The sequence below is a fragment of the Molossus molossus genome, unplaced genomic scaffold (genome assembly GCF_014108415.1).
Source record: "Molossus molossus isolate mMolMol1 unplaced genomic scaffold, mMolMol1.p scaffold_m16_p_15, whole genome shotgun sequence".
NCBI lineage: Eukaryota > Metazoa > Chordata > Mammalia > Chiroptera > Molossidae > Molossus > Molossus molossus.
Genome location: NW_023425350.1, coordinates 7,586,128 through 7,611,860, shown reverse-complemented (window position 1 = coordinate 7,611,860; position 25,733 = coordinate 7,586,128). Strand labels below are relative to the sequence as shown.

Here is a 25,733-nt window from a genome sequence, read left to right as displayed (position 1 = left end):
TTTTTTTCTCTTCAGGAAATACTACAGAAATACAGTCGCCTCTATGATCTGTCCCGGTCAGAAGAGGGGAAGCTTCATGATCAAGCCGTGGCCATGTGTTTGGACGGTCAGCCTCTAGCGATGATCCAGCAGCTGCTGGCGGTGGCCGTGGGCCCGCCTGACCTCTCGCCCAAGGACATCGTACAGAGCGCGGTCACGAGAGTCGTTTCCGCACTGAGGTAAGCCCGCGGGCCACTGGAGGCCCAGGTGATGTTCTGCCAGCACTGCTTGTTTCATGGCTGTTAGGAACATGAAAGACCAACGTGCATGTAGAAGCATTTCATGAACTGTGAGGTACTGTGAGAGAGAGGGTTAGATTTCCCAAAGTCTCATCTGGAGAAAAGAGAACCATGAACATGTTTCAGCATCGGTATTGTGTGTGATATGTCAAGAAACTAGCTAACATCTGGCTAGGACCCCCCCCCCCCCATTATTCTTGAAACAAGGGAAGGCCAGAAAGGCCTGTGAAACAGCGAATGTCAGGCTGTCGTGGGGCCTCAGGCTGCATTTTCAGATCTCGCCCTTTCTCATTTCCCTCCTCGCAGCCGTGGGAAGAGGGTTCCCAGAGGTTCTAAGAAGTAAAGGCAAGGTTAATCACGTACTGAAGAAGTCAGACTTCCCTAAGTGTCTCAGGACGTTAGGTACCTGCAATGAATGTCAAAAGAAAAACAGCAACTAAAAACCCACAGTGGAGAAATTCTGGCTCTGTATCAGTGTGCTGGTATCTTTATAGGAATGCATCCAAGAGGATTAGAAAAGGGGGGGAAGTTAAGCTAAGAAAATAACGAGGCATCAAGTGCTTTCTGTGAATAATGCAATTAGGCTAAAAGATTTAGTTGTGTTTAATTCTTTCTCCTTTTAAGCATTCTTTGTCATTCTTAAGGCTCTTGAGAACTTTTGGATTAAATGCATGTCAGTCCTCAGCAGCTGAGCTGAAAGCAAATGAGCCTTTATCAGTTTAATTACCCCAGCTTCATACCGTTCCAGGTAATGCTCTGAGGTGTCTGCTGATTTTCTATATAGAGCGAGAAATACAATGTAACCTTTTTTAGAAATAATAAATGCCAAGTTAATAAAGCTTTCTTCTGTTAACATTGGTTGGTGCTGGTTGTAGAACCATGTTCCTTTTAGGTGAGGAGATACTTGTTTGCCACAGTTTGTACCTCTTGATTCATAGTTACTTTTTATTGTGTCTGAAATCAAGGGTTTACAGGAAGCTCACAAAATTAAACATTTGGAACATCCGTGCTTGATGAATTTGGTTTATTTCCCCCAAATTCTACATTTTTGTTAATAGTTAAAATAAAATGATGTGGTATTTTTACGTTTATAAAATTCTGACGTGAACCGTGCGTCTCCTTCCTTTGCTGCACCCAGTGTCACTCCCGCAGATCGGGTCTGGCTCCGATGCAACGGACGTTATCCTGCGCACACTGACGGTGCTCCATAGATGGGAATTAAACATTTCAGCAGTGGAAGGAAAGGGAACACCAGTTCAACTATCTCTTTTTCAAAGGGAGAGAAACTTCTATTGACATTAACCTTGGAGAAAGTTAGTTAAAATGTAGTTGGCCTAAAATAACAAAGGCTTGAAAATAACTGAATCCAGCAGTTGACTTAAATCAGATAACTTAAATTACTCAGAAAACTCATCTGAAGCTTCCCTTTCCTGTCTTGCATTTTCAAAATTCACCGGCGCTTCAAACTCACACATTCGTACAGTGGATATGACATTACCCTGGCTCCCGGGCTGCTGGGACTACGGAGTGGAAGACACTCACCAGGGTCTGATGTCTACTAAGTACCACGAACATAGGAGTATTTTGACAAGAAGGCCTACCGGAGAATTCGGATGGCTATTTACATAGTTAATGTTTAAAATAGTTCATGTATTTAATATCCACTGAATGTATTTTGAACGAGGGAAAGCAGGTAGGTTTTTATATTCTCTTGATAGGAAAACACGAATATGTTAGACTGTGTTTCCTCTGGCAAGAAAGTGTTTTATTGTCCTGACCTTTCACATGGTATAGGGCCAAGTACGTTTGCAGACTGCACGTACCACGGACGGCGATGAGCTGGGCAGAGGGTTGTGCGAACATCCCCCTGGGTTCTCTGAGTGTGGATGCGAAGCTTATGTCTGAGGCTTGAGCACTTCTCTTCGTAATCTTTCCTCTCTTCTTCCCTCACAGCGGAGGCAGCGCTGACCTCGGGGGGCCACGGGACCCACTGCAGGTCCTGGAAGGTGTGGTTGCAGCCGTCCACGCCAGTGTGGACAAGGGGTAAGGCTGGGACAAGTTTGTGATCTCACGTAGTGGCCTTCCTCAGTCTCAGAATTCCTTTCATGTTCATGTGCAGGCAGATTGCAAGACTGAGCCTCGTTTCTAGGCGTTTCTGAAGAAACTAATGAACATTTATTATTCTATGCCAAGACCTTTAAAAAGGTTATTCTCAGCAACTCACTTAATCCTCAGAACAATTCCATTATACAGATGATGTTATATCCATTTTACAGAGTAGGAAGTGAAGCTCCGACTGGTCATGTGACTTGTCCCGGGTCCCAGGTAAGGGCGTGCTCTGGACCTCTCCCACCATAGCCGTCTCCTTCCGACGGCACCGAGCCAGCAGTGGGATGGACGGTGCTGCTCCAAGGTCATCGTGCGTAGGGATCGCCTGATGATCTTATTCAAAGACAGAGTTGACTTGAGTAGGTCTGGGTGGGGCTTGGAAGTCTGCATTTTGTTCTTTTTAAAAAATTAATTTATTGTATAGATTTCAAGTGTACAATTTTATAATGCATTGTCTGTATATTGCCTTGTGTACCCATCACCCAAAGGGCCAAATCTTGCACCCCCATACATTTGGCCGCTTTCCCTTTCCTCCCTGTCCCCCTTCCCTCTGGTAACCACCATCCTGTTGTCTGTGTCGGTGACTGTTTGTTTGTTTGCTTTTCTTGTTTGTTCATTTGTTGCTCTCAGGTTTATATCCCACATAAGAGAGAAATCCTGCGGTTCTTGACTTTTCCTGTCTGACTTACCTTGCTTACTAGCTGGTCCAGGGACTGGGCTTTGGGCAGCAAGGCCTCAGGGCATTACTCCCTCAGCTTTCTCTCCTCTCCACAAGCTTCGCCCGGCCTGGGCCCTTTTAATTAATTAATTTATTTATTTACTTACTTCCTTACTTTCTACCGTTAAAAACATTCCCTAACTGGAATGACCCACAAGGTGAACCAGTACATTAGTGATTCGCAAAAGGACGCACAGGATGCAGTCCATTCAGAAAACTGAAGAAGGAGGAATCCCACTGTGCAGTGTGCAGGTGGGAGGAACGATCTCCTTCCGGACCACGGGCTGTGGCCGGAGTTTGCTTGTGGAAGTTGCTGAGTCACGGCCAGCCTCAGCCCTTAGGCTGCGTGGGTGCCCATGGGCGTCCGATCACTCAGCCCCCCGAGCTCCTTGACGGCGCTTTGGGATTTCACATTATGTTTAAAGCTCAGAAAAGACACAGAGAAAGAAAGGGAGACAAGCCCACTGGAGCAGATTAAATGCAATTTCTTCTTACTCTTCATGCTCTGTGAGGCTACAGAAACCGCCAGGTGTTCTCTAAGGACCCTCGGCGCATGCGCACTGTGCTCTGTGCTGCTGAGCCCCCTGGAAGCCATGGCACCAGCCCGGGGGCGGACCCCTCTCCCCCTGCAGGCCATGCCGGTGACTTCACATTCACCGCTTCTGCCTCGTTGCAGCGAGATGTGCCCGTGCTTTACCGGTCAGGGAACCTCAGGAAGATGCTCTGTGTTGGCAGGCCTTGGCGAGCAGCCACAGTGGTTACGAGTTCTAATCGAAAGCTACGATTGGCGAATGGAATTGTATGCACACCAAGATTACTGCCTTTCCATGAATGTCTCTTTTAATACAATGTGATGATAATCCTTTGAAAAGAATCACACTTTTTACCCAGCGGGGGTGGCTCAGTGGTTGAGCGTCAACCCATGCATCAGGAGGTCACCGGTTCGATTCCCGGTCAGGGCACATGCCCAAGTTGTGGGCCCGATCCCCAGTGGGGGGCATGCAGGAGGTGGCCAGTCGATGTTCTCTCTCATTGATGTTTCTCTCTCTCCCTCTTCCTTCCCCCTCTCTAAGATCAATAAAGAAAAAAAAGAATCAGGCTTTTTATACTACTGGGGTGGCATGAACACATTATGCATTCATTCGTTGCGGTTATTTATTCCGTGCCAGTTGCCTTCGCTGTTTCGTGGCAGCTGAGACGTGCGCTTCGCCCAGCTCCACACCGTGAGCAGTGTGCGCAGAGGGCGGGCAGTTCGCTGCGGGACCGGCCTGTGTGGAGGAGGAGCATGTGTGTCTCCCACTGTGGGCCCCCTTCCCGGCGACCTGCCTGCCCTTCCCTCCCTTCTCCCCGCCAGCCCGCCCCCCCTTTCTTCCTAATCTAGTCCCGCGTATTGCAGATTCTTGAGACGTAAAATTGTATCAAGTCCATATTAGTAATTTGGAGAAGAGTCAGTTTTAAAGTCTTTCTGTTCCACTTTATTATTAGTTCTTTGAAGGCACAGCCCGTATACGTTTTCATCTCTGCGTCGTCACGCACAAGCTTCGGTGATGTTAATGATAATACAGAGATGACCAGGGTGACGATGGTCACTGTTCCAGTGCCTCCTCTCCGCCACATGCTGTGCGAGGGCTCCTCAGACGTTTCCGCGGTTCCACCCGCTCCCCCAAGAGACACACTTTTGGGACCTTTGTCTACTTCACTATAACATGAAAATGACATTCCTGGATTTTGTCTGGAGTTGTTAGGAAAGGGTGGGGCCAGGGGTCACAGGTTCCCTGGGTTCCGAAAAGGCGCTCTTTCTCTCAACCGTACTGACCGTTCACTTTGCGCGGCGGTCGACAGCCAGGGAATGTTTGTGGAGTCTGCTTGTTTTGCATTGGAATTTTGCCATTTCTGATGCATTTTATAAAGGACACTCTGGTGAAACTAACAAATGACTTTGTAAGTTTAGGAAATGCTTATGCTAGTTGTCCACAGCATTTTGAAATTTCTGCTGTTTCTAAATACAAATAATAGATTCTGTTTTTTTAATTTAAATTGCCATAAAATTGTATTAGTAATTACATATACTTAGTGTCATTGTAGAATGTTCTTCTCAGAGATTTAAAAAGATTTCTTGTGGTCTTCTTAGGGCCAGAATTTGGGACTTGGTCTAAGTGATGCTGGAAGGCCATGAGGGTCTGGTTGCAGAAAACCTGCGCGATCCAGTGCTCCTCCTGGGCTCCAGGCCCTGGGGGAGCCAGGCTCCGGTGCCCGACCTCGCCGCAGCCAGCCGTGGTGGCTCATCCACGTCACCCCCAAATAAGTTGTTTTCCCGAGGTGGTCCACTTGGGATTAAAGAGGGGATTCTCATACTGGACAGAAAGTTGTACAAAATATCCTCTTCTCTGAATCCTTTTAAACTACACAGTTCTTTGAAACCCATGTGTTCATATTTTATCTTAGGGTGGTATGAAGTTTGATATTCTAACCCCATGTGGATGTTCTGTTACTGAGAAAAGTGATAGGAAGAACACAGGCTTTGAGGTTTGAACTGTTATTGATGTTTGTGGGCAAATGGTAGTGACTATAGTTAACAGTTCTGTTATGTTTATTTGAAAATTATGATGAGATCTTAATTCTCATCTCAAGGAAAAATTTTAACTATGTTAGGTGATGGATGGTAGCTAAATTTTATCGTGCTGATCATTTTGCAATATGTGCATGGATCAAATTATGTTGGACACCTTAAACTAATACAACGTTATATGTCAAGTATTATCAATAAAAGTGGAAAAAATAAAATAAACTGGAACTTATCTGCTTTGCATAGTTAGTGTCAGTAGTGTTAGTTTATGTAAAGTTACTGGAATGATGCCTGACACTATTAGTGTCATTAAATGAAATAAGCATACTGCTTAAGATACATGAGAAATACAGTAGCTAAGGACATACTGATTAATGATTATTTTGTATCAGCTTTATGGAGCTCAGTCCAATACTGTTTACAAATTACATTCATGTCACATAGTTTTTAAATAGACAGTGTGGTTTGCTCTAAGCTGTTGAAAACCTGACTTTTGGCTTCTCAAGGGCAGAAAGGAAGTCACCCTGCAAACACGCGTGTGAGCCGGCCAGCACGCTTGGTTGCCGGAAGCTAAGAAAGACTTGGGCGTTTCTGTCTCACCGTTGACTTTGTCCTGCAGAGAAGGGCTGGTGTCCCCCGAGGACCTGCTGGAGTGGCTGCGGCCTTTCTGTGCTGACGACGCCCGGCCTGTGAGGCCCCGCCTCCACGCGCTGCAGATCCTGGGACAGTCCTTCCACCTGAGCGAGGAGGACAGCAGGCTGCTCATGCTCTTCAGGACGGAAGCCATCCTCAAAGCCACGTGGCCCCAGAGGCAGGTGAGGGCATCTGCTGGTGATTGGATGTTTTCCCGATGTACAGTCATGAGATGTTGTTTCTTGGTCATTTTGCACTGCCTTCGGGCGAACAGCTTGGTGACACAGGCTCCCAGGGCGTTCATCAGTCTCACTGTTCAGTTGTTCAGTTGTGCAAGAGTGTGTTTTTATTTTTCCATGTGTCTGAATATGCCTGTCAGAGTAGACGTTTCCCTACCTCACATGTGTGTGTCGCTTTTCTCTTCATAAGATGCAGGCAGGATTTTCCCAGTATCAGTTCATTGTGGCAGCTCCCCATTCCCTGGAGAGATGATCGATGGTCTCTCCATCTCTCTCTCTCCTTACCCCTTCCTCTCTCTAAAATCAATAAAGAAAAAATATTAAAAAGTTTTGCAGATGCGGAGGGAAGTGCAGTGTGCAGTTCAGCAGGTACTCACATGCCCTCTCTGGTCTCCGGCACCCAGAGAGAAACAGTGTAGCGACCACACGAGACTCGGTGTCTCCACACCATCCATCCCTCAAGGTTCACTCAGCCCATCTTTTCTCTGGACCCTTCCCTGGCCATTTCAAACATAATTGAACTTTGAATCTCACACATTTGAGCTTTACTGATTTATTATTTTTGATACAATTATTACAAGTTTTGTCTCCCACTGTGATGACACTGAAGCCCTGGAGGACGCCCTCACTGTCGTCTGTGGGCCCCTCTGAAGAAGTCCCGTGCTCCGAGCTTAAGGACTCAGTGACGGACTAGACGGGACGCTGATCCCTGTCAGAGAAATACGATAGCTGTGGAAGTTCGGCTTAAATTCGAAATTGATGTATCCTGAAGATACGGGATCTGAGAGCCAGGAGCCTTGGTCAAGGGCTTCGGGTGCAGCGTAGACCATATGCCGATGAAAGACAGAAGCAGGCTCCCCAGCCCATCTGGTCTGCAGTCGGGCTTCCTGGAAGTCTGACTCCACCCTGAGTTACCTTCTAATGTTAAAGCTTTGCTTTGTAGTTTATATTTATATCCTTGTTAACGCCCTTAAGGGACAATGCTTTTTTTTTTTTTATAAATGAATGAACATATTTTTGAGATTCATCTCCGAGCATCTTCATAATTATTGTCTCATATATTCTTATTTCCCTCCATGAGATAGGTAAACACAATTATCTATTTTTCAGAGTTAGAGAAATTGAGATTCAAAATAGATGGCCTTATCAAAGATTCTCTGATTTCACCAGATTGCTGAGATGGATTGTATTAAAAATTGCTACTATCTGAAGAATGCTCCCTCTGGGCACTGTCACCTTACCAACATACTTAGTCCGTCATTTTCCCTGGATTGTCGAGACCACCACGGCCTTCTAAAGAGTAGACTCTGAACACACACGGATAGGACATAAAACATGTTCCGGGTCCTCGACCTAGTAGACGTTAGTTACAGCAGCGGTTCTCAAGCTGTGGGTCGCGAACCCTTTGGGGGTTGAACGACCCTTTCAGAGGGGTCGCCTAAGACCGTCGGAAAACACGTATTTCTGATGGCGATTCATAACAGTAGCAAAATTACAGTTATGAAGTAGCAAAGAAAATATTGTCATGTGACTGCACATGAGGAGCCGCTCTTAAGGGCCGCAGCGTCAGGGAGAGCCAGGCGTCAGGGAGAGCCACGGCGTCGGGGAGAGCCACGGCGTCGGGGAGAGCCAGGCGTCGGGGAGAGCCAGGCGTCGGGGAGAGCCAGGCGTCAGGGAGAGCCACGGCGTCGGGGCTTGTTTTCGCCAAGTGGAAGTTTGCACAGCATCCCTGAGCTAAGCGCCCAGTCAGGTCAGTCCTTTCTGTCTCGTGGAACTTCAGACTCTGACTCTTCCTGAAGCAAATGCATGTCCCCACAGTTGGTGCTGGCAGAGCACTGTTCTCCAACTCCTCGCCCTCTCCACTCCCTCCTTCCTGATGGCGGACGATGAGCCTGCTTCTCTTGGGGAGCCTCAGCCCCTGCTGTCAGGTCTGCACCCTGAAAACCTGCAGAGAACGTGGGAAGCAGGGAGGGAGCGCACCTCTGACCTGTCACACGGAAGCCCTGGAACGCACACTTCAGCATTCAGAGATACAACATGTCTTCTTTTAAGTGTTTCTCAGTGTCCAGTTACCCTAAGAACAAGTTGCAACTTTGGTATGATTTCAGTGATTTCTGACCTTTTAATTTCTTTATCGCATAACTCTGCAAACCCAGCACGCAGGGCATCTGCGGGCGTCTGGTCCGTGAGCTTTCTAAGCAGGTTTGACTCATTGCACTTGGTGCACACGGTCTTCTCGTGTTCCGAGTCCGTGCGCAGCTCTTGGTGCACACGGTCTTCTCGTGTTCCGAGTCCGTGCGCAGCTCCTGGTGCACACGGTCTTCTTGTGTTCCGAGTCCGTGCGCAGCTCCTGGTACACACCGTCTCCTCATGTTCGAGTCCGTGCGCAGCTCCTGGTGCACACCGTCTCCTCGTGTTCGAGTCCGTGCGCAGCTCCTGGTGCACACCGTCTCCTCGTGTTCCGAGTCCGTGCGCAGCTCCTGGTGCACACCGTCTCCTCATGTTCGAGTCCGTGCGCAGCTCCTGGTGCACACCGTCTCCTCGTGTTCGAGTCCGTGCGCAGCTCCTGGTGCACACCGTCTCCTCGTGTTCGAGTCCGTGCGCAGCTCCTGGTGCACACCGTCTTCTCATGTTCGAGTCCGTGCGCAGCTCCTGGTGCACACCGTCTTCTTGTGTTCGAGTCTGTGCACAGCTCCTCATTCCATCGCTGTTCCTCAGGGGTGCAGACTCTTCCAGACCCTCAGGAGAGCAGCTCTCCAGACCTCTCAACTCTGGTAAAACTCATCTCGTGTCCCCCCATCTTCTATTCCCACGTAAGAATTTCCCTGTTCTTAGCAGCCCATGATCTGAGTTTCTTCAAGCATTTGGTAGTGGAAATAAAACTACCCTACTGCCTTAATTCTGCTGTTCATCTGTGGTCTTCTTGAGGAAGAAGTTAAATCAGTGAGTGTCTTCTCCTCTTCCTCTTTTCAAATGAAGAATTTTATGTCAGGTTGCCATTGGTGATTGAAATCTACTTTCAAGGGCAAGCAAACTTGGTGGGGGACCCTGTCTTAAAATAGTAAATACCACCTGCCACGTGAGGAGTGAATGCAGAAAAATCGTGGCTTCAGGATGGAATAGCAGCAGCTGCTGGATTGCCACAGAACCGTGCCTGCGGTTGAAAATCGAGTTTGTCTCTTTTTATTATTTTTTTTTAATTTATCTTTTTAAAAACGGTGCTACCTTTCACAGAGCAGTGGAAAGGCCAGGGCACTAGTGACCAAACGGTACGCATGCGCCTCCACCCTCCCTCCGCGTTATTTTATAACCTGGAGAAGGTTCTCAGCTGTGAGCCCTGGCTGCCCGGTGTGAAGCGGAGCCTTGAACCCGAGGAGCCAGAGGAGGCTTTGCTCACCTGTCTGTCATTTCTGCCACACACATTCCAGTGTCGTCCTCACCTTCGCATGCCAGACACCAAAAGACCCCAAAAGGTCGATCGGCCAGCTTGTCAGTTTTTCATCTCCCCTCCCCGTCTCCGTTCTCACAGGGAGTATTGAGGATGACGGTGGATGCTTGGCGTAAAGATAAGAGTAGATCATGGTGTTGCAGTGCTCAGTGGCTAGAAAATGAGCGCTGCTGCGGCCGCAGTCCTCTTCGGCAGACTTTGCAAGCGTCAAAGAGGGACTTAATATTTAATTATCCCCGAGGTGCCCAGAGTGGTGGCCCCACAAGTCAGTGTGTTGCTGGGCAACCAGCCAGCTCCTGCAGAATTAACAGCAAGTCTGTGGAGCTGCTACCTCGCTGGTGCCCGGAGAGACAGCAGTTTCTAGTTTCCTCATGATTAGTTAACAGAATTAAAATTTCAGGTGCCCTCATTTCCCATAGTTGGAGAGGCCTTCATTTCCATTCCGGAAGTGTGTCCCAGCTTGGGGGGGGAGGGGAGGGAGAGGCGAACGGAGCATGTGGGGGTGGGGGGTGGGGGGGTCTGTTGTGTTAATCCCCTTGGTACAATTTATCTGAGCTTTTCAGGTTTTGTAATTTTCTAGTTAACTGGTGCATGAAAAATGTGGGTCAACATACTGATGTTTCCTTAAATAAAAACCCATACCCCATCATCTTAGTATATTTTCCTGTGTGTGTTTTTTATTTATTTATTTTTTTATCCTCACTCGACATTTTCCCTTTTTTTGTTCAGATAGAGTGGGAGGGAGAGAGAAACATCGACGTGAAAGGGACACATTGAGTGGCTGCCACCCGCATAACCCAACCAGGGCCGGGGACAAACTGCAACCGAGATACGTGCCCTTAATGGGAACCGAACCCGGGTCTCTCTGGACCACAGGCTGACATAACTGCTGAGCCAAACTGGCCAGGGCTATTTTCCCATGTTTTTATGACAAAAGGGACCTGTAGCTTAGAGTTTTGCCTTGTAAAATGTCAGTGTCTCAGTCAGTTGTAAATGATCACCAGAAAGATTTAGTGTAAGATAAGGTCCAGCCTCATTACAGATTCATTAGTTTGCCTACTTTGAAACAAGCAGAAACATATTTACCCTTCTGGTCAGAGGCCAGTTTGGCGTCATTTGCCAAAAAAAAAAAAAAAAAAAAAAAAAGCAGCTGTCAGAGCTCGAAAAACAGCAGAAAAATTTAGTGTGCAAAGCTATATTTAGTTTCTTTCAAAGAATTTACTGCTACCTTAAATGTCTTCAAAGCTGAGACCCACTGCCGTAAATTATTTGCTTAATCAAATAAAGGATAGTATCTGATGTTTAAAAGGTATGCTCACTCACACCCAGTATATTCCAAATAACCATAGAGTCAGATTTTCAGAACTAAAGACGACTTTCAAAAGCATCCCAGTTCCGTAGTCACATTTTGAGATTTTTTTTTTTTTGTACGTGCCCCTAGCGGGAACCGAACCCGGGACTCTCTGGTCCACAGGCCAACGTTCCAGCCGCTGAGCCAAACCGGCCAGGGCAATAGTCACATTTTGTAGTAAAGGAGATGGATGTCCAGAAAGGAAAAGTCACTACCTCGGACTTTAGCTTCAGTGTCACCATTTCTGAAATGACTACATCTTACATTAGTGACCCGGTCACAATCCGTTCTGTGGCCATTTTAATTCTCTTCTAATCACTTACCACTACCTGCTCTGCTACCTATCCCTGTATCTGCCTGTCTGTTTATTACATGGTGTCTGTCTCCTTCCCTTAGAGTATAAATTCCATGACAACAGTGATCTTAAAGACACTCATTAAATATTAGTTGAATACATGAATAGTAAATCTTAAAAGCCTGTCCAGATCACCTTTAAAATGACAGGGTCCGGGCCGCTGGCATGCCGGGTGATATTCTCGCCGCGGACGGAGAGCTGGACCGCGCTGCTCCCCCTTCGTGCACGCAGGATGGAGGGTTCCGTGCAGAGGGCCAGCGCGTTCGCACTGACACTGCTCTGTGTGATTTGCCGTCATCGGCCGTCCGTATTTCTGAGCAGCCCGGTGCTCTTCTGTGGAAGTGAACAGGTCACAAGAACGTGCGTCCAGAACGTGTGTCCACAGGAGCAAGAGGCCTGAAAGGGCGGAATGCAGCCCAGAGCTTTCCCCCAGGACGATTGAGACGGAGGGAGAGCAGCGATGCTTCCTGGGCCCTTCCAGCCCGTGAGGACCTTGAGAATCCCTCTCTCTGAAAGCTCTGCGCCGGCGTCGCTGGGAGAGGGACAGTGCGTGTGTACTGAGTGCGTGTTCCTGCCCTTGGTCCCGCAGGCAGCCTTGCCAAGGAGTCACCGCGTCGTGTGTTGGGCGTGGTCGCATGGCCTGGCTGAGGTCACATGGGTCGTGAAGGATGGAACTGGAGTCCAACCCAGCTCTGCTGCCCCCACCGCTCGTGTTCCCGGCCCTGCAGGGCCCTCCTTCCCTTTGCCAGGGGGTGCATTCAGCGCTGACGCGTGGCGGTGGGCGGTGGACAGTGCGACGGAGCCTCCGCTGGTCCTTCCTTTCGCTGAATTCTCGTGGGCACGGGAAGTCAGGTGGGCCAGAGCCGGAAGTCACTGCCCCGAGATCTTAGTGTTTTCGCCTCTTGGTGGACAGTGCTGTCCTGTTAACTGCTCCATTCAAGCGGTGTGAGAAGTGCGGGTAACTGTTGTTGGAAGCGAGCGCTGTGACGTCACCGGCGTCGCCTCTCCGGGCCTAGACCCCTCCCCACTGTGCTGCGCGCTGGCAACGAACAGTCCGGTGTTTGTGCTCTTCCCCGGCCCGTGTTAGATCCCGGGGTCACCACTCTCAAACCTTGGTCTCCTTGTCTGTGAAACGGGAACAGTGTACGGTTGTTGTGGGGGTTACGTGGGCTAATGCACGCTAAGTTCTGACTCCAGTCCAGGTAGATGGACCTCATCCTTGCGCCTCTAATCGGACAGAGAACACTGATACCTTCACGAAGAAGTAAACGCCCTAAATGCCCAGGGGCATTGCTAGAAGTGTGCGCAGCTCAGGCCTGAGCGAGGACGTAGCCTCTGTCTGCAGGGAGACCACTCGGAGGAGGGACTCTGAGCTCAGCGCAGCACTGCAGGTGTGTGGTGTGAAGGCAGGAGCCACCGGGAGAGAACACGGCCAGACTGGGGAGCCCGTGTCCGGCTGAGGTTTCTCCTCCATGGTGCTCAGGCCACAGACAGGTGCCTAAGAAGCAGTGTGGTCAGATGTGTGCATCAGCAGGCCCCTGGCCTCAGCAGCCACGGAGGACCGGGGGGGTGCAAGCTGTGGGGCACAGGCAGTGGTCAGGTTGCCTGAGCTTGGCCCCGATCTTGGCACCAGCTCTGAAGCTGGAAGAGGGTGGGAAGGAGGGCCGGAGGAGTTCAGGCCACTGGACTGGGCGACTGCTTGGATGGATGGGGCGAGAAACAAGTTGGGTGCTCCTCTGATTCTGCACGTGTTGCCAGGGAGGAAGTGGAGAAAGACACAGTTCAGGGTAGTCAGCACTATGTTTTAATTCTGAACATAGTTTTTTTGGCAGGGGATGGAGAGTTAGGGGGGGTTTTATCGCCTTCACACAGGCAGGCTTCCTCCATAGCCTTACTGCGTCTTAGTTAGCAGCCGCCTCTTCCTGAGAAGTGAACGCACTGGGAGGGCGCTGTGCCTCCAGCCAGGGCGCCTTCTGGGCTCAGCTCGGGTCCCAGCTGGGCTGGGCTCGCAGTGGGATAATCACCTCCGAGTGCCCACTGCCTGCAGGTGTGCACACCTCCGAGGTCACGCTCCTTAGCTAACATGCTGCGTGCACTATTGTGTCTTCGTTCCTCCTGTGGGTTAGGGAGAGAGTGGAAGGAAAGAGGAGGGCAGGAGGCAGGGCACATGCCAGTGTTGGAATGTCGGCGAGCGGTAGGGACCGTGAGGTGGCTGGGGGCTTCACTTTTCATTTTGAAATACTTTACTTTCAGCTTTACCCAATACAACTGCGAAATTCTGCAACTAATTCTATATATTCTTCAAGCAGTTTACCAAAGTGACCAAATCTCAGGCAACCACAGCCAACGTGGATACAATGTGGATATGCTGTCATCCCATTTCCACATACTCCCCTTCCGTCAGTTGCCCTGATGTCCCCTCTCTGGTCCACGTCCGATCCAGGTCATACGTTGCCTGAGCATGTGTCTTCCTCGTGCCCTTTCACCTGGAGCAGATCCCCCGGCTTTTTGTCTTTTTCCTTTTGTAACCTGGACATTTTCTTTTTTTTGAAGTACCAACCAGTTACTTTGTAAATGGGCACTGCATTTGACTCTGGTCTTTGTGTGTTTGCGTTTGCATTTTTGGTGAGAACACCACAGGCGTGGTGTGTCCTTGTGTCTCGTATCAGGAGATACACGATGTTGATTTGTTCCAAGGCAGCTTCCGTCACTGGATTTATCTCCATACAGTTATCATTTTCCACTTTGTCATTTACGCTTCTTGTGGGAGATGCTTTGAGAAGGTGTAAACTGAGATCATTATCAGTCCAGTGTTTGCCAAGTGGTGTTTTTCCTGTCAGTGTTCTCCTTTCCATATGCGTGTGTATTTGTTCACTGTGCTACACGCTGAAGGCTTCTCATTTTGTCTGTGGTTGTAATTCATTACTATTGCCATTCATTTAGTTTTGGCTCAAATTATCCCACATTTGGCCTTTTGGAGTTTCCTTCAAGTTTTCCCCTGTATCTTTTTGACATGTGCCCATCATTTTCTAAACGCGAGCTGTGTGATATTCTGCTTGCACCTTCCCTGCCCAGCTCTGGAGTCAGTCGCTGACTTCCAGGGGCCCGGATTCGTGTAATGAAGAATGGCATTTAGAAACCGAGAATCGGATGCCAGAGGTGTTCATTGATAGTGTGGTATTATCGCATCTAGAACCTTAAGGGGACAGAACATACCTGTATCTACATCTGTTTCTGTATCTGCCTATATTCACTTTAAAAACCATGAGTTTAGCCCTGGCCAGTTTGGCTCAGTGGTTAGAGCGTCGGCCTGCGGTCCGGAGAGACCTGGGTTTGGTTCCCGCTAAGGGCACGTACTTCGGCTGCAGTTTGTCCCCGGCCCTGGTTGGTCGTGCGGGTGGCAGCCACTCGATGTGTCCCTTCACGTCGATGTTTCTCTCTCTCTCTCTCTCTCTCTCTCTCTCTCCCCCCCCCTCCCTCCCTCCCTCCCTCCCTCCCTCCCGCTCTATCTGTACAAAAAATGGAAAACTATCCTCAGGTGAGGATAAAAAAATAAAAAAAATAAATAAAAACCATGAGTTTATATTTCTCCAGATCCAATCCAGCTCCACAGAGTTCCTTCTAGCCTCCTCTCTTTTTTCATTGGTAAAACCCTGTCTTGATCAGTGGGGAACCTGACTGTCATTATCCACAGTATATGTATGTATTTGCTGAAACCTAGAGCACACGCACAGTGGTTTGGGGAATGCCACCCACTTACTAGCTAGAACATTTGTATAGAGCTCTTGTCTTTCGCTTTAAAGTAAAAGTGCTCAAAAATACTGTTTTTTCAAGGTTGCTTCTCTCTTTCACTCACACACACACGCCACCCTCTGTGATTATAGCACTCACTTATAGAACAGTTAGTTGCATTTTATTTCTGTTTGTGTAGTTTGCCTTCTTTTTTATTTCAGTTATGTATCTACTTTTTGAACATGTGAAACATTTACCTGGAGTGTGAGATCATTCTCTGGAGATTGGTGTTTTTTTTCTTTGACTTTTTTTCTTAGGATATTCTGAATTTTGGACATTCTCAGACTGTTGTGGACAGTGTATGGTTTTTGTGTAGTTTCATTTGCTGTTGTCCCTTCTTGTTTGGGGGAGTATGTGGGTATTCTGTAGACTACTCAGGAGGCCACCTCAGTCGGGGGCCACCATTTTCTTCTGTTCTGCAGAAGTCTCTCTGGACAACTTCTGACAGGAATAAAAATTACAGTCAAAATAAAAACTCTCAACATTTCAGCAAAAAAATCTGTTTTCACTTAAGCTGAGAAGATGCTACAGGTACTGTTAGTTTTCATGTCTTGGAGCCTTCTATGGACCAAAACATTAGGCTTTGAATGCCTGTGACATCATTTAATCCTCATGACAACCCTCTAATGCAGGTGATCAGTCATTTCATTTGACACAGGAGGACATAGGCGGGGAGTGGCTCAGACGTCCGTACAGTGTCTCAGTACTAGAGTGAGGGGGGTGGTGTGGAATAATGAACTCCCAACACCAGGTAGTGGCTCGGGCTAACTGTTAGTTACCTAGAAAGGTGTGTGTGTCTGTATGTGTGTTCTGTTGTATTACGTTATGTTATTCTCAAAGTAACCTGATGAGATGGGTATTTTTGCCCCATTGTTACATATGAGAGACTTAAGACACTCAGAGCCGGTAAGTGGCAGGGCCGACATTCAGATCTGAGTGTGAATTGATATACCGCCATGAAAGCATCTCCAGCTGTTAATACTTCATTAACTTTAACTAAACACGAAGCCTGGCCTGGAAAGGTGAGCTTCCCTAGCAGCTCTGTAAACACAAGGTACTTAGAAGGGCTCACGTGGTTTGACCGGGTCTTCGTCCCAGAGGAGATTTGTACGGCGAAACCTTTCCTGTTGTCTTAGCACACAGTATTTTTCCCTATCACGTGTCTCATTTTGAAAAGACTTCATCAGTTTGTATCTGTATCCAAGTGAAAAGATGTGTCGTGCACTGAAGTACAGCGGCACTTAGGTGGACCCCCTCCCGGGGTAGAGCATCCCCTCCCGGGGTAGAGCATCCCCTCCCGGGGTAGAGCGTCCCCTCCCCGGGTAGAGCGTCCCCTCCCCGGGTAGACCGTCCCTTCCCGGGGCCGCCACCCACAGGTGCGCCTTGATCACGAGCAGAGCAAGCGTGGGCACCGGGGATCTCTCAGCACCTGCACCCCCTGCTCGGTTCTCCGCCACAGAGAAGGAGCAACCTGCCAGGGAAGCCACCTGCTCTTAGTACTTCACTTTAGCTCTGTGTTCACACTTCTGTATTTTCATTTCATAGAACCCATACATCTTCAGAAACGGACGTGATGATAATGTATGTGCTGTTTTTCTCGTGTCCAAGAATAATAATTAATTACTATGATTAATAGTAGTACTGCTGTTGATTGAGCACTCAGGCGGGCCAGGCACAGGTCTGAATGTTGCCTACGTGGGTGGCAGGCTCCCTGCTCACGGCTGCGGCCCGCAGCTAGCCCAGCGCTGGTGCCTGTCGCTTTCCTGAGACCGCCCTTCCCTGCGGCAGAGGTCTTGGCAGAGCGGGGGCTCTAGGCAGCGCTGGCTGCCTGCGACCTCACAGCAGCAGTGGTCCTTGCAGGCCGGCCGTGTCCCAGCAGCCCGCTCTGCTGCGCTGGGTGCCTGTGGAAGTAGCGATTTCTGTTTGTGTATTGAAGCTCTGCAGACAGCTCCGTCTCTAGAGTGTGTCCATGAACGGCACACTCTGCACCTTTAAATCCGGTGTCATCACCTGAGTCCCTTAGAAGTGGCCCGTCAGCTCATGGGGAAGAGGAGTGTGGGGACTCACGTCCCTACTGCCAGTAACCGTCCTCTCCACGTTGGTCGTCATTTCTGATCACAGGCACTTGCATGTGCACGGACGTCTGTTTCATGTTCGCAGATGTCCGACGGTAGAAGAAGCTGCTGTCAGAGCCCCTGGGAGGATGCAGATTGCAGGGGCGGTGCCCCGGTCAAGGTTTTCTGGTCACTTCCAGCAGCACAGGGAAATGGAGGCTAAAGCTGTCCTCCTCTGAGAGTGGGTGACTGTCCACTTTCCCAGGACAGTGCCTGAGTGCGATGAGGCGGCTGCATCCCTTGACGAACGGCTTCCACGCGGGCTGAGTCACCCAGTTCGGTGAGGAGAGAAACGTCGCTCCTGAGGCCAAGGGGAAGCGACGTTCCTGTGTCTGAGTCGCACTGGACGTCGCCCGTTGTCCCAGGACATGATGCTCGTGTCAGTGCAGTCTGTCCAGTGCCTGTGAAATACGGGCCTTCCGGCCCCGGCCCTCTGCGGAAGGAACAGAGTATTAAAAGACGTATATGTTACTTTCTTTCTGCTGGTAAAAAGGACAGAATACAGCAAAGTATAGTAAGTAAAAATAGCAATTTCTCTCCATTTAATTTTCACTAATCTGTGGAAGGCAATGTTTAAGAGTTGTTTCAAATGCTACATTTATTGCACAAATAAATGTTGAAAGATAAAAATTAACCCTGGATTCTGTTGTCCTAAAACAGCTGTATTTCTTTTCTTTTCCCCTGCCCTATCTATAGACATAATAATCCCTATTAGAAGAAAGCATATCACACATCCAGCTTTCTACTTTTTAAAAATATGTAGCATATTATGTACTTGACACTATAAATAATATGTATTATTTATTGTGTGCCTACCACGTGCCGGTCTATTTGCTAGCTCTCCTGTTCACATTTTCTTATGTAATCACAACCGTCATGTAAATATGTAATCTTCATCCCACAGCAGAGGAAGAGAAGCCGGGAAGAGATCCAGGAATGCCTTCAAAATGAACATTTTTCTGTGTTACTTGGGCCTTCCAGCATGCTTTTGAAGGCTGCATATTTAGAATCAAATTGCCCTTCATCGTTGGTTTCGCAGTGTCCTTAGGAGGTGTGTTGGGGCATTTGCTAGCTGCCTCCGGGTAGTTTTTCCTCTCTGAAAATGCGTCCTGGGGTCATTTCGGAGCTGTTTGGGCACCTAGGTCGGTTCTCTGCACCTCTCACACTTTGGTGAAATAGGGTTAGACCCTGGGGCTATATATGTTTTCACATGGACTGCACTACTTCCCAGGAGGAGAGACCCTGGTTCTTTCCCAGGGCCACACTGTGCTCAGCCAGGTGCCTTGCTCTCGGGTACTGCAGGGCATGTGACCCCCCTGGCATCAATACCAGCTGCTCTCACAGCTTCCGTAGCCTCTGACAGCCGTTTGCGTTAACTTTTATGGTTTCTGAGCAATACTTTTCTCCCCGTTTCATTTCTCAGATGATTTGTCGGATTTATGACATAGTGATTTTCTTAAACTTAAGATGGGTTAGTTTTTTTTAACCGTTGATGAGCAACATTACTGGTTGTGATATGAAAATATATTGGGCCAAAACTATCTTCCAGAAGAAAGTAGAAACATTATTTTTATTATAGTATCTATGCAAGAAATTTGTATTGATCATTTGCCATGCTATGTGTTCTCTGCTGACCACTAGGACTTAATTATGGCTGACTTTTCCAAAACTGAAAATTTGGAGGCACTTTCATTAAAATTAAGAACAAGAGTTTCCAGTATTATTTTTTTAGCATCGTTTCGGAGGTCCTAGTCAATGTAGTAGGACAAGAAACAGAAACAGGAGCTGTAACATTTTAAAAAATCTTCATTGCCATTATTTGTAGATTATATAATTCTAATTATAATTAATAGAATTCACTATAAGGACTAAAATAATAAGTGAATACATATAGTAATATATGTGAAAATAACTCATAAGTCACTGGTATAGGGTCTTAGTAAATATGAGTCTAATTATGAAGACATCTTTTCTAACTTAGTGTCATCATTTTCTTAAATAAAATTTTAAAGTATATATTATTCTTCAGAGGAAGAAGTGTTAACTCTTTTATCATCTAGAAATCCATGTTTAAGAACCTTCATTTGAGATAATGACCCCCTTATCCATGGGGGTACATTCTACAGCCCAACAGATGCCTGGAGCTGCAGTGATCCCACTCTGTGCAGACTCCGGTGTTCCCTGTGCATAATATGTGTGCTACAGTTCAATTTATGTTAGACATAGTAAGATTTATACAATAACTGATAATAAAATATAGAACAGCTATAATTCTATGCTGTAATAAAATCATGTGAATTTGGTCGCTTGTTTCAAGGGATTCCTCGCTGAAGTCTTCATATGGGCTCAGCGTTTTCCGGGCCCGCACATAGCTGTCAGTCACAACACATTTCCTGTTCAGGTCTGCAACCCACAAATGTCATGCCTTTTTTATCCCATGAACTGTGGCGGGGGGACTACTGAACTCTTTTCTGAAAAACAGTTTGGGATTAAGACAACTCGTCTTGGACTCTTTCCTAGTAGGATGAGTTACAAACCATTCTCCATGGAGCTCACATTTCTGCAAATCTCATGAGCAGAAGCACTTTGCCTGGTCAATCCTATATCCCTAAGGTTTTCTCTTACTTTTTCCTAAAACTTTATAATTTTACATTTAATATATTTGAGTAGTTTTTGTATAAAGTGTGAGGTTTCATTTCTTTCTCTCTCTCTCTTTTTTTTTAAGCATGAGATCAGATTCCTCCAGCACCACTGGTTGAAAACACTGTCTGTTGTCCATTGAAATGCTTTTGCCCTTGGTCAGACATCAGTTGGGCATATTCATTTCTGAGTTCTCTGTTTGTATGCCATTGATTTTTACCTGTTCATTTACCAATACTACACTGTCTTTTATTCTGTAGCTAAATAATGACGCCTTGTAGAGTTATTCTTCTTACTTTACTTTTCTCTGTAAGGATTGTTTTAGCTACTCTAGGGGGTCTTTCAATATGCATTTTATTATTTATTTATTTATTTTTTATCTTTATTGTTGAATGTATTACAGATGTTCCTCATTTTCCCCCCATTAACCCCCTCCTCCCCAACCCCCACCCTTCCCCTGCCTTTTCCCACACTGTTTTCTGTGTCCATTGGCCATGCATATATGCATATAAGCTCTTTGGTTCATCTCCTCCCCCCCCCCCCTTAAACTCCCCTTCCCTTTGAGGTTTGTCAGTCTAGCAACCAATTTGTTCTTCTTAATCCCTTCACCTTTTTCACCCATTCCTCCAACCCCCCTTCCATCTGGCAACCAACAAAATGTTCTCTGTATCCATGGGAATGTTTCTGTTCTGCCTGTTCATTTTGTTTGTAGATTCCATTGTCGATAGATATATATTCATTGCCATTTTGTTTGTTCATATATTTTATCTTTTTCTTCAAAAAGACCCTTCATCATTTCATATAATAACGGTTTGGTGGTGATGAACTCCTTTAACTTTTTATTGTCTGGGAAACTCTTTATATGGCCATCGATTCTAAGTGACAGCTTTGCAGGATACAGTAATCTTGGTTGTAGGTTCTTGCTTTTCATCACTCTGAATATTTCTTGCCACTCCCTTATGGCCTGCAAAGTTTCTTTTGAGAAATCAGCTGAAAGTCTTATGGGAACTCCCTTGTAGGTAACTAGCTGCCTTTCTCTTGCTGCTTTTAAGATTCTCTCTTTGTCTTGAACCTTTTGCATTTTGATGATGATGTGTCTTGGTGTGGGCTTCTTGGGGTTCATCTTGTTTGGGACTCTCTTTGCTTCCTGGACTTGTATGTCTGTTTCCTTCACTAAGTTAGGGAAGTTTTCTGCCATTATTGTTTCAAATAGGTGTTCAATTTCTTGTTTTCTCTCTTCTCCTTCTGGCACCTCCAAGATGCGAATGTTGGCACGCTTGAAGTTGTCCCAGAGGCTCCTTACACTATCCTCATGTTTTTGGATTCTTTTTCCTTTTTGCTGTTCTGATTGGGTGTTTTATGCTTCTTTAGATTCCAAATCGATGGTTTGCTTCTTGGCTTTCCCTACTCTACTATTGAATCTATGTAAATTATTCTTTATTTCAGTTAGTGCCTCCTTCATTTCTGACTGGTCCTTTTTTATGCTCTTGAGGCCCTCACTAAGTTCGCTGAGGTTCTCACTAAGTTCATTGAGCATCTTTATAAGCAGTATTTTGAACTCAGTATCTGTTAGGTTGCTTATCTCTATTTCACTTAGTTCTTTTCCTGGAGATTTTTTCTGTTCTTTCATTTGGGACCTGTTTCTTTGTCTCCTCATTTTGGCTGCCTCCCTGTGTTTGTTTCTGTGTTTTACTTAACGAGTGGGGCTAGCTGAGACCAGGTACTACTTTTTTGAAAGAATTTAGGAAAACCTGAAGCTGGATCCAAGACAGGCCAATCCTATGGTTAAGCAACTGGCAACAGCTTGGGTGGGCCTGCAAGTTGGGTTGGGCGGGACCTCAGGGAATCACCAGGGCGGGGCAACCAGTGTGAGCCAGGTTGCTGGAGTTCCAGATATGGCGACTGTCTGCCGCCCCAGGGAAGGGCTCACCAAAGGAACAAAGGCCTCTGACAGCACGTCTGTCCCGGAGAAAGCCCCCTCTCCAGCCCTCGCTCCAGTGCCAAACAGCTCAGTTCTTCCCTGTATGTCTCTGGCACCCCTTGAGCTGCCTCCCCTCCAAGCTTAGAGGGAGAGAGTCCAATAAGTCTGTGCGCGGGCCCTTTAAGGAGCTGCCTGGGGCTCCAGCCGCATCAGTCTCCCTGAGCCTCATTTCTCGCTGGTTTTTCCAGCCAGAAGTGATGGGGACTCTCTTCCTGGCACTGGAACCCTGAGCGGGGCACCCAGTTCTCAGAGAGGACATTCCCAGCCGAGGTGTCCTCCTAATTTTTATCCACCACAGGTGGGTGTGGGACCAGCCCATCCGCCTCCACCCCTCCTACCAGTCTCGGTGTGGCTGCTGCTTTAATTCTGTAGTTGTAGGACTTCCATTCAGTTTGATTTCAGGCGGTTTTGAATGATGGTGGTTCTGTAGTTTAGTTGTAACTTTAATGTGGTTGTGGGAGGACGCGATACCGTATTTACCTACGCGCCATCTTGACTGGAAGTCCTTAATATGCATTTTATAAAAGCTTATCTAAGTCTACAAAAAACCTGGCTGGGCCCTGGCCAGTTTGGCTCAGCGGTTAGAGCGTCAGCCTGCGGTCCGGAGAGACCCGGGTTCGGTTCCTGCTAAGGGCACGTACTTCGGTTGCAGTTTGTCCCCGGCCCTGGTTAGTCGTGCGGGTGGCAGCCACTCGATGTGTCCCTTCATGTCGATGTTTCTCTCTCTCTCTCCCTTCCTCTCTCTCCCTCCCACTTTATCTGTACAAGAAATGGAAAAATGTCCTCGGGTGAGGATTAAAAAAAAAAAAAAAAAAACCTGGCTGGGATTTTGATAGACATTGCATTGAACCTAGAGATCAGCTTGATGTCTTTACGGTGTTGAGTTGTCCCATCCATGAATGTGGTGTATCTCTTCACTTGTTTGATCTTCTTTGATTTCTTTCATAAACACTTTATAATTTTTAGAACTAGATCCTGCACATGTAAATATTTAATTTTCTTTGAAGCAATTATAAATGGTGTATTTTTCTTGTCAATGTTCACATGTTTTTAGTATATAGAAATTTGATTTCTGTACATTGATTCTCTTCTTGTGACCTTGCTGACTTATTCATTAGTTCTAGCTTTTGGCTTTTGAGTTTTTTTAATATTAAGATTTCTTGGAACTTTCTAAGTAGACAACCATGTTGTCGGTAAATAGAAAAATTTCCCCCCATTTGTATACCTTATATTTATTTTTCTTGCCTTATTTCGGTGGCTAGAACTTCCAGTATGATGTTGAAGAAGAGTGATAGAAATTGACATCCTTATCTCACAATGTAATGTGGAAATATATCTTCAATTTGGGTCTTTTTACCTTCCCACTATTAAATGGCATTGCCTTGAATATCAGTTATTATAATCTTTGTTCCAATCATCAAATACAGTGATACCTCGGTTCTCGAACATAATTCGTTCCAGGAGGACGGTCGAGAACCGAATTGTTCGAGAACCGAAGCAATGAAACCAATAGGAAAGCGTGACTCCACAAAGCGTGACTCTCTCTCTGCACTCACACTGATGACGCAAGCAAGGCGCGCTGGGCCGAATGAACGCCATTCGGCTCATCTCGGAAGTTCGAGTTCCAAATATTGTTCGGATTCCGAGACAAAAGTTTCTTGAATCTCCATTTGGTCGAAAACCGAGGCGTTTGAGAACCGAGGTATCACTGTATAATTTAGAAAACTCCCATGAAAAAGGATAGTCTATTGTATATACTCATATTTCTTTTTACATTCTTCATTTTCCCTTCTGATGATGCTCCAATGTTCCTTTCACCATTTCCTTTCTGTTTGAAGAACTTCCTTCAGCCAGTCTTTAAGATGAGAACTGATAGTGATAGATTTCTTTAAAAGTTTTTCTTCATGTGAGAATGTTTTATTTCCCCTCTTAATGTACAGTTTTGCTGTATATAGAATTTGTAATTGACAATTCTTTTAACTCTTGAAAAATATTGTGCCACTTCTTTCTAGCCTCCATGGTTTCAGATGAGAAATCTGCTGTTATTCAAATTGTTGTTCCTTGTAGAGAATGTGTTGTTTTTTCAGGCTGCTTTCAGTTTGTTTTCTTTGACTCAGATTTTCTAGAGTTTGATTGTGATTTTTTAGCATGGACTTCTTTGGGCTTACTCTGTTTGGGGTTAGTTTAGCTTCTTAAATCTGTAGGTTTGTATTTGCCACCAAATTTGGGGAGTCTTTAGATGTTGTTTGTTAAAATACTCTTTCAGCTGTACTCCGTTCCTCCCGTTTCTTCGGAACTCTGGTGAGAAGTGACCGTTCCTGGGCTCTCTTCTCAGGTCCAGAGTCAGGAAGCCCTGGGGCTGAGTGTCTTTCTCCCACTGGGTGAAGGGATGCCCGGTGCTCTGTCCCACACTGTCCCCCAGTCCCGGAGCCTCAGACCAGCGTGGTTTCATGGAGAACCACGACGAGTCCTCCTTGGGTTGTCTTCTCTGTTATTTCCCTAGTTTATTTTTGTGCTTCTCAGAGAGGAATAGGGAGAAATGGGTCAAAACTGCTTTGTCTAGGCTGGAAGTTCTGTGCATATGTGTACCTTTTATCTTTATGAAAATTCATTTGGAGTTTTGGTCAGAATTTTTTTTTTTTTTTTTTAAATCCTCACCAGAGGACATTTTTCCATTTTTTGTTCAGGTAGAGTGGGAGAGAGAGAGAGGAACAGAGAGAGAGAGAGAGAGAAACATCGACGTGAAAGGAACACATCGAGTGGGTGCCACCGCACAACCGACCAGGGCCGGGGACAAACTGCAACCGAGGTACATGCCCTTAGCGGGAACCGAACCCGGGTCTCTCAGGACCGCAGGCCGACGCTCTCACCGCTGAGCCAAACCAGCCAGGGCGATGAAGTTAAATATTATGTGGACACAGATCTCTCACAGAAGGTAAAGTTCCTGCAGCTACAGTGGTAGAGAATTGAAACGCGCTTTCCTGAGAGCTGAGCTCCTGACAAGTCCTCGGCGACGGGGGTGCAGGCACGCACACACTGTGTCTGTGACTGTGATTTTCACCTTTGTATTTTACAATTGGGGATCAGTGCTCTGAAAAGTCACTAACAGTTGCAGTGATGAGTGAGCATTCAGAAGAAAATGTTTCCCGACAAAGACATACTTGTAAAAAGTCTGTGCATACATTAGAAATGTGTTAGACAAAGACATTTATTACCAAACCTTTTTAAAGTGGAAACTATTATTTGCACACTAATATAAAAACAAACATATGAAAGTTTAATTTATAATTTCTTTTCTCTTTTCATCTCTTATGACAGTTAATGTACTTAACACGTACAAGCTGTTACACTTTCTGAAAAGAAAGAAATCTGATACTGAAAACATGAGTCGCTTTCTCCTGATCTCTTCGTTTTTATGGTCTGGAGCAAATAACCCATCATACTCTGCGTGTCAAGTAAAGGGGAAACTTACTATTCTTAATTACCCTGCAGCTAATTATAGGAACTGG

The 25,733-nt window shown here is 46.6% G+C and overlaps 1 protein-coding gene across 3 annotated transcripts in view; it reads left to right on the top strand.

The window, feature by feature from the left end:
- The window catches only part of NBAS (NBAS subunit of NRZ tethering complex), a 291,645-nt gene that overhangs the window by 241,732 nt on the left and 24,180 nt on the right, over window positions 1-25,733 (top strand). For 2 of the 3 annotated variants that reach the window (XM_036262542.1, XM_036262544.1), the window contains 3 exons: window positions 16-218; window positions 2,232-2,321; window positions 6,291-6,486. In XM_036262542.1, the coding sequence (XP_036118435.1) occupies window positions 16-218; window positions 2,232-2,321; window positions 6,291-6,486 (489 nt within the window). Of the gene's footprint in view, window positions 1-15; window positions 219-2,231; window positions 2,322-6,290; window positions 6,487-8,361; window positions 8,455-25,733 lie in introns of those variants that run through there. The other variant, XM_036262543.1, reaches the window with a different exon arrangement.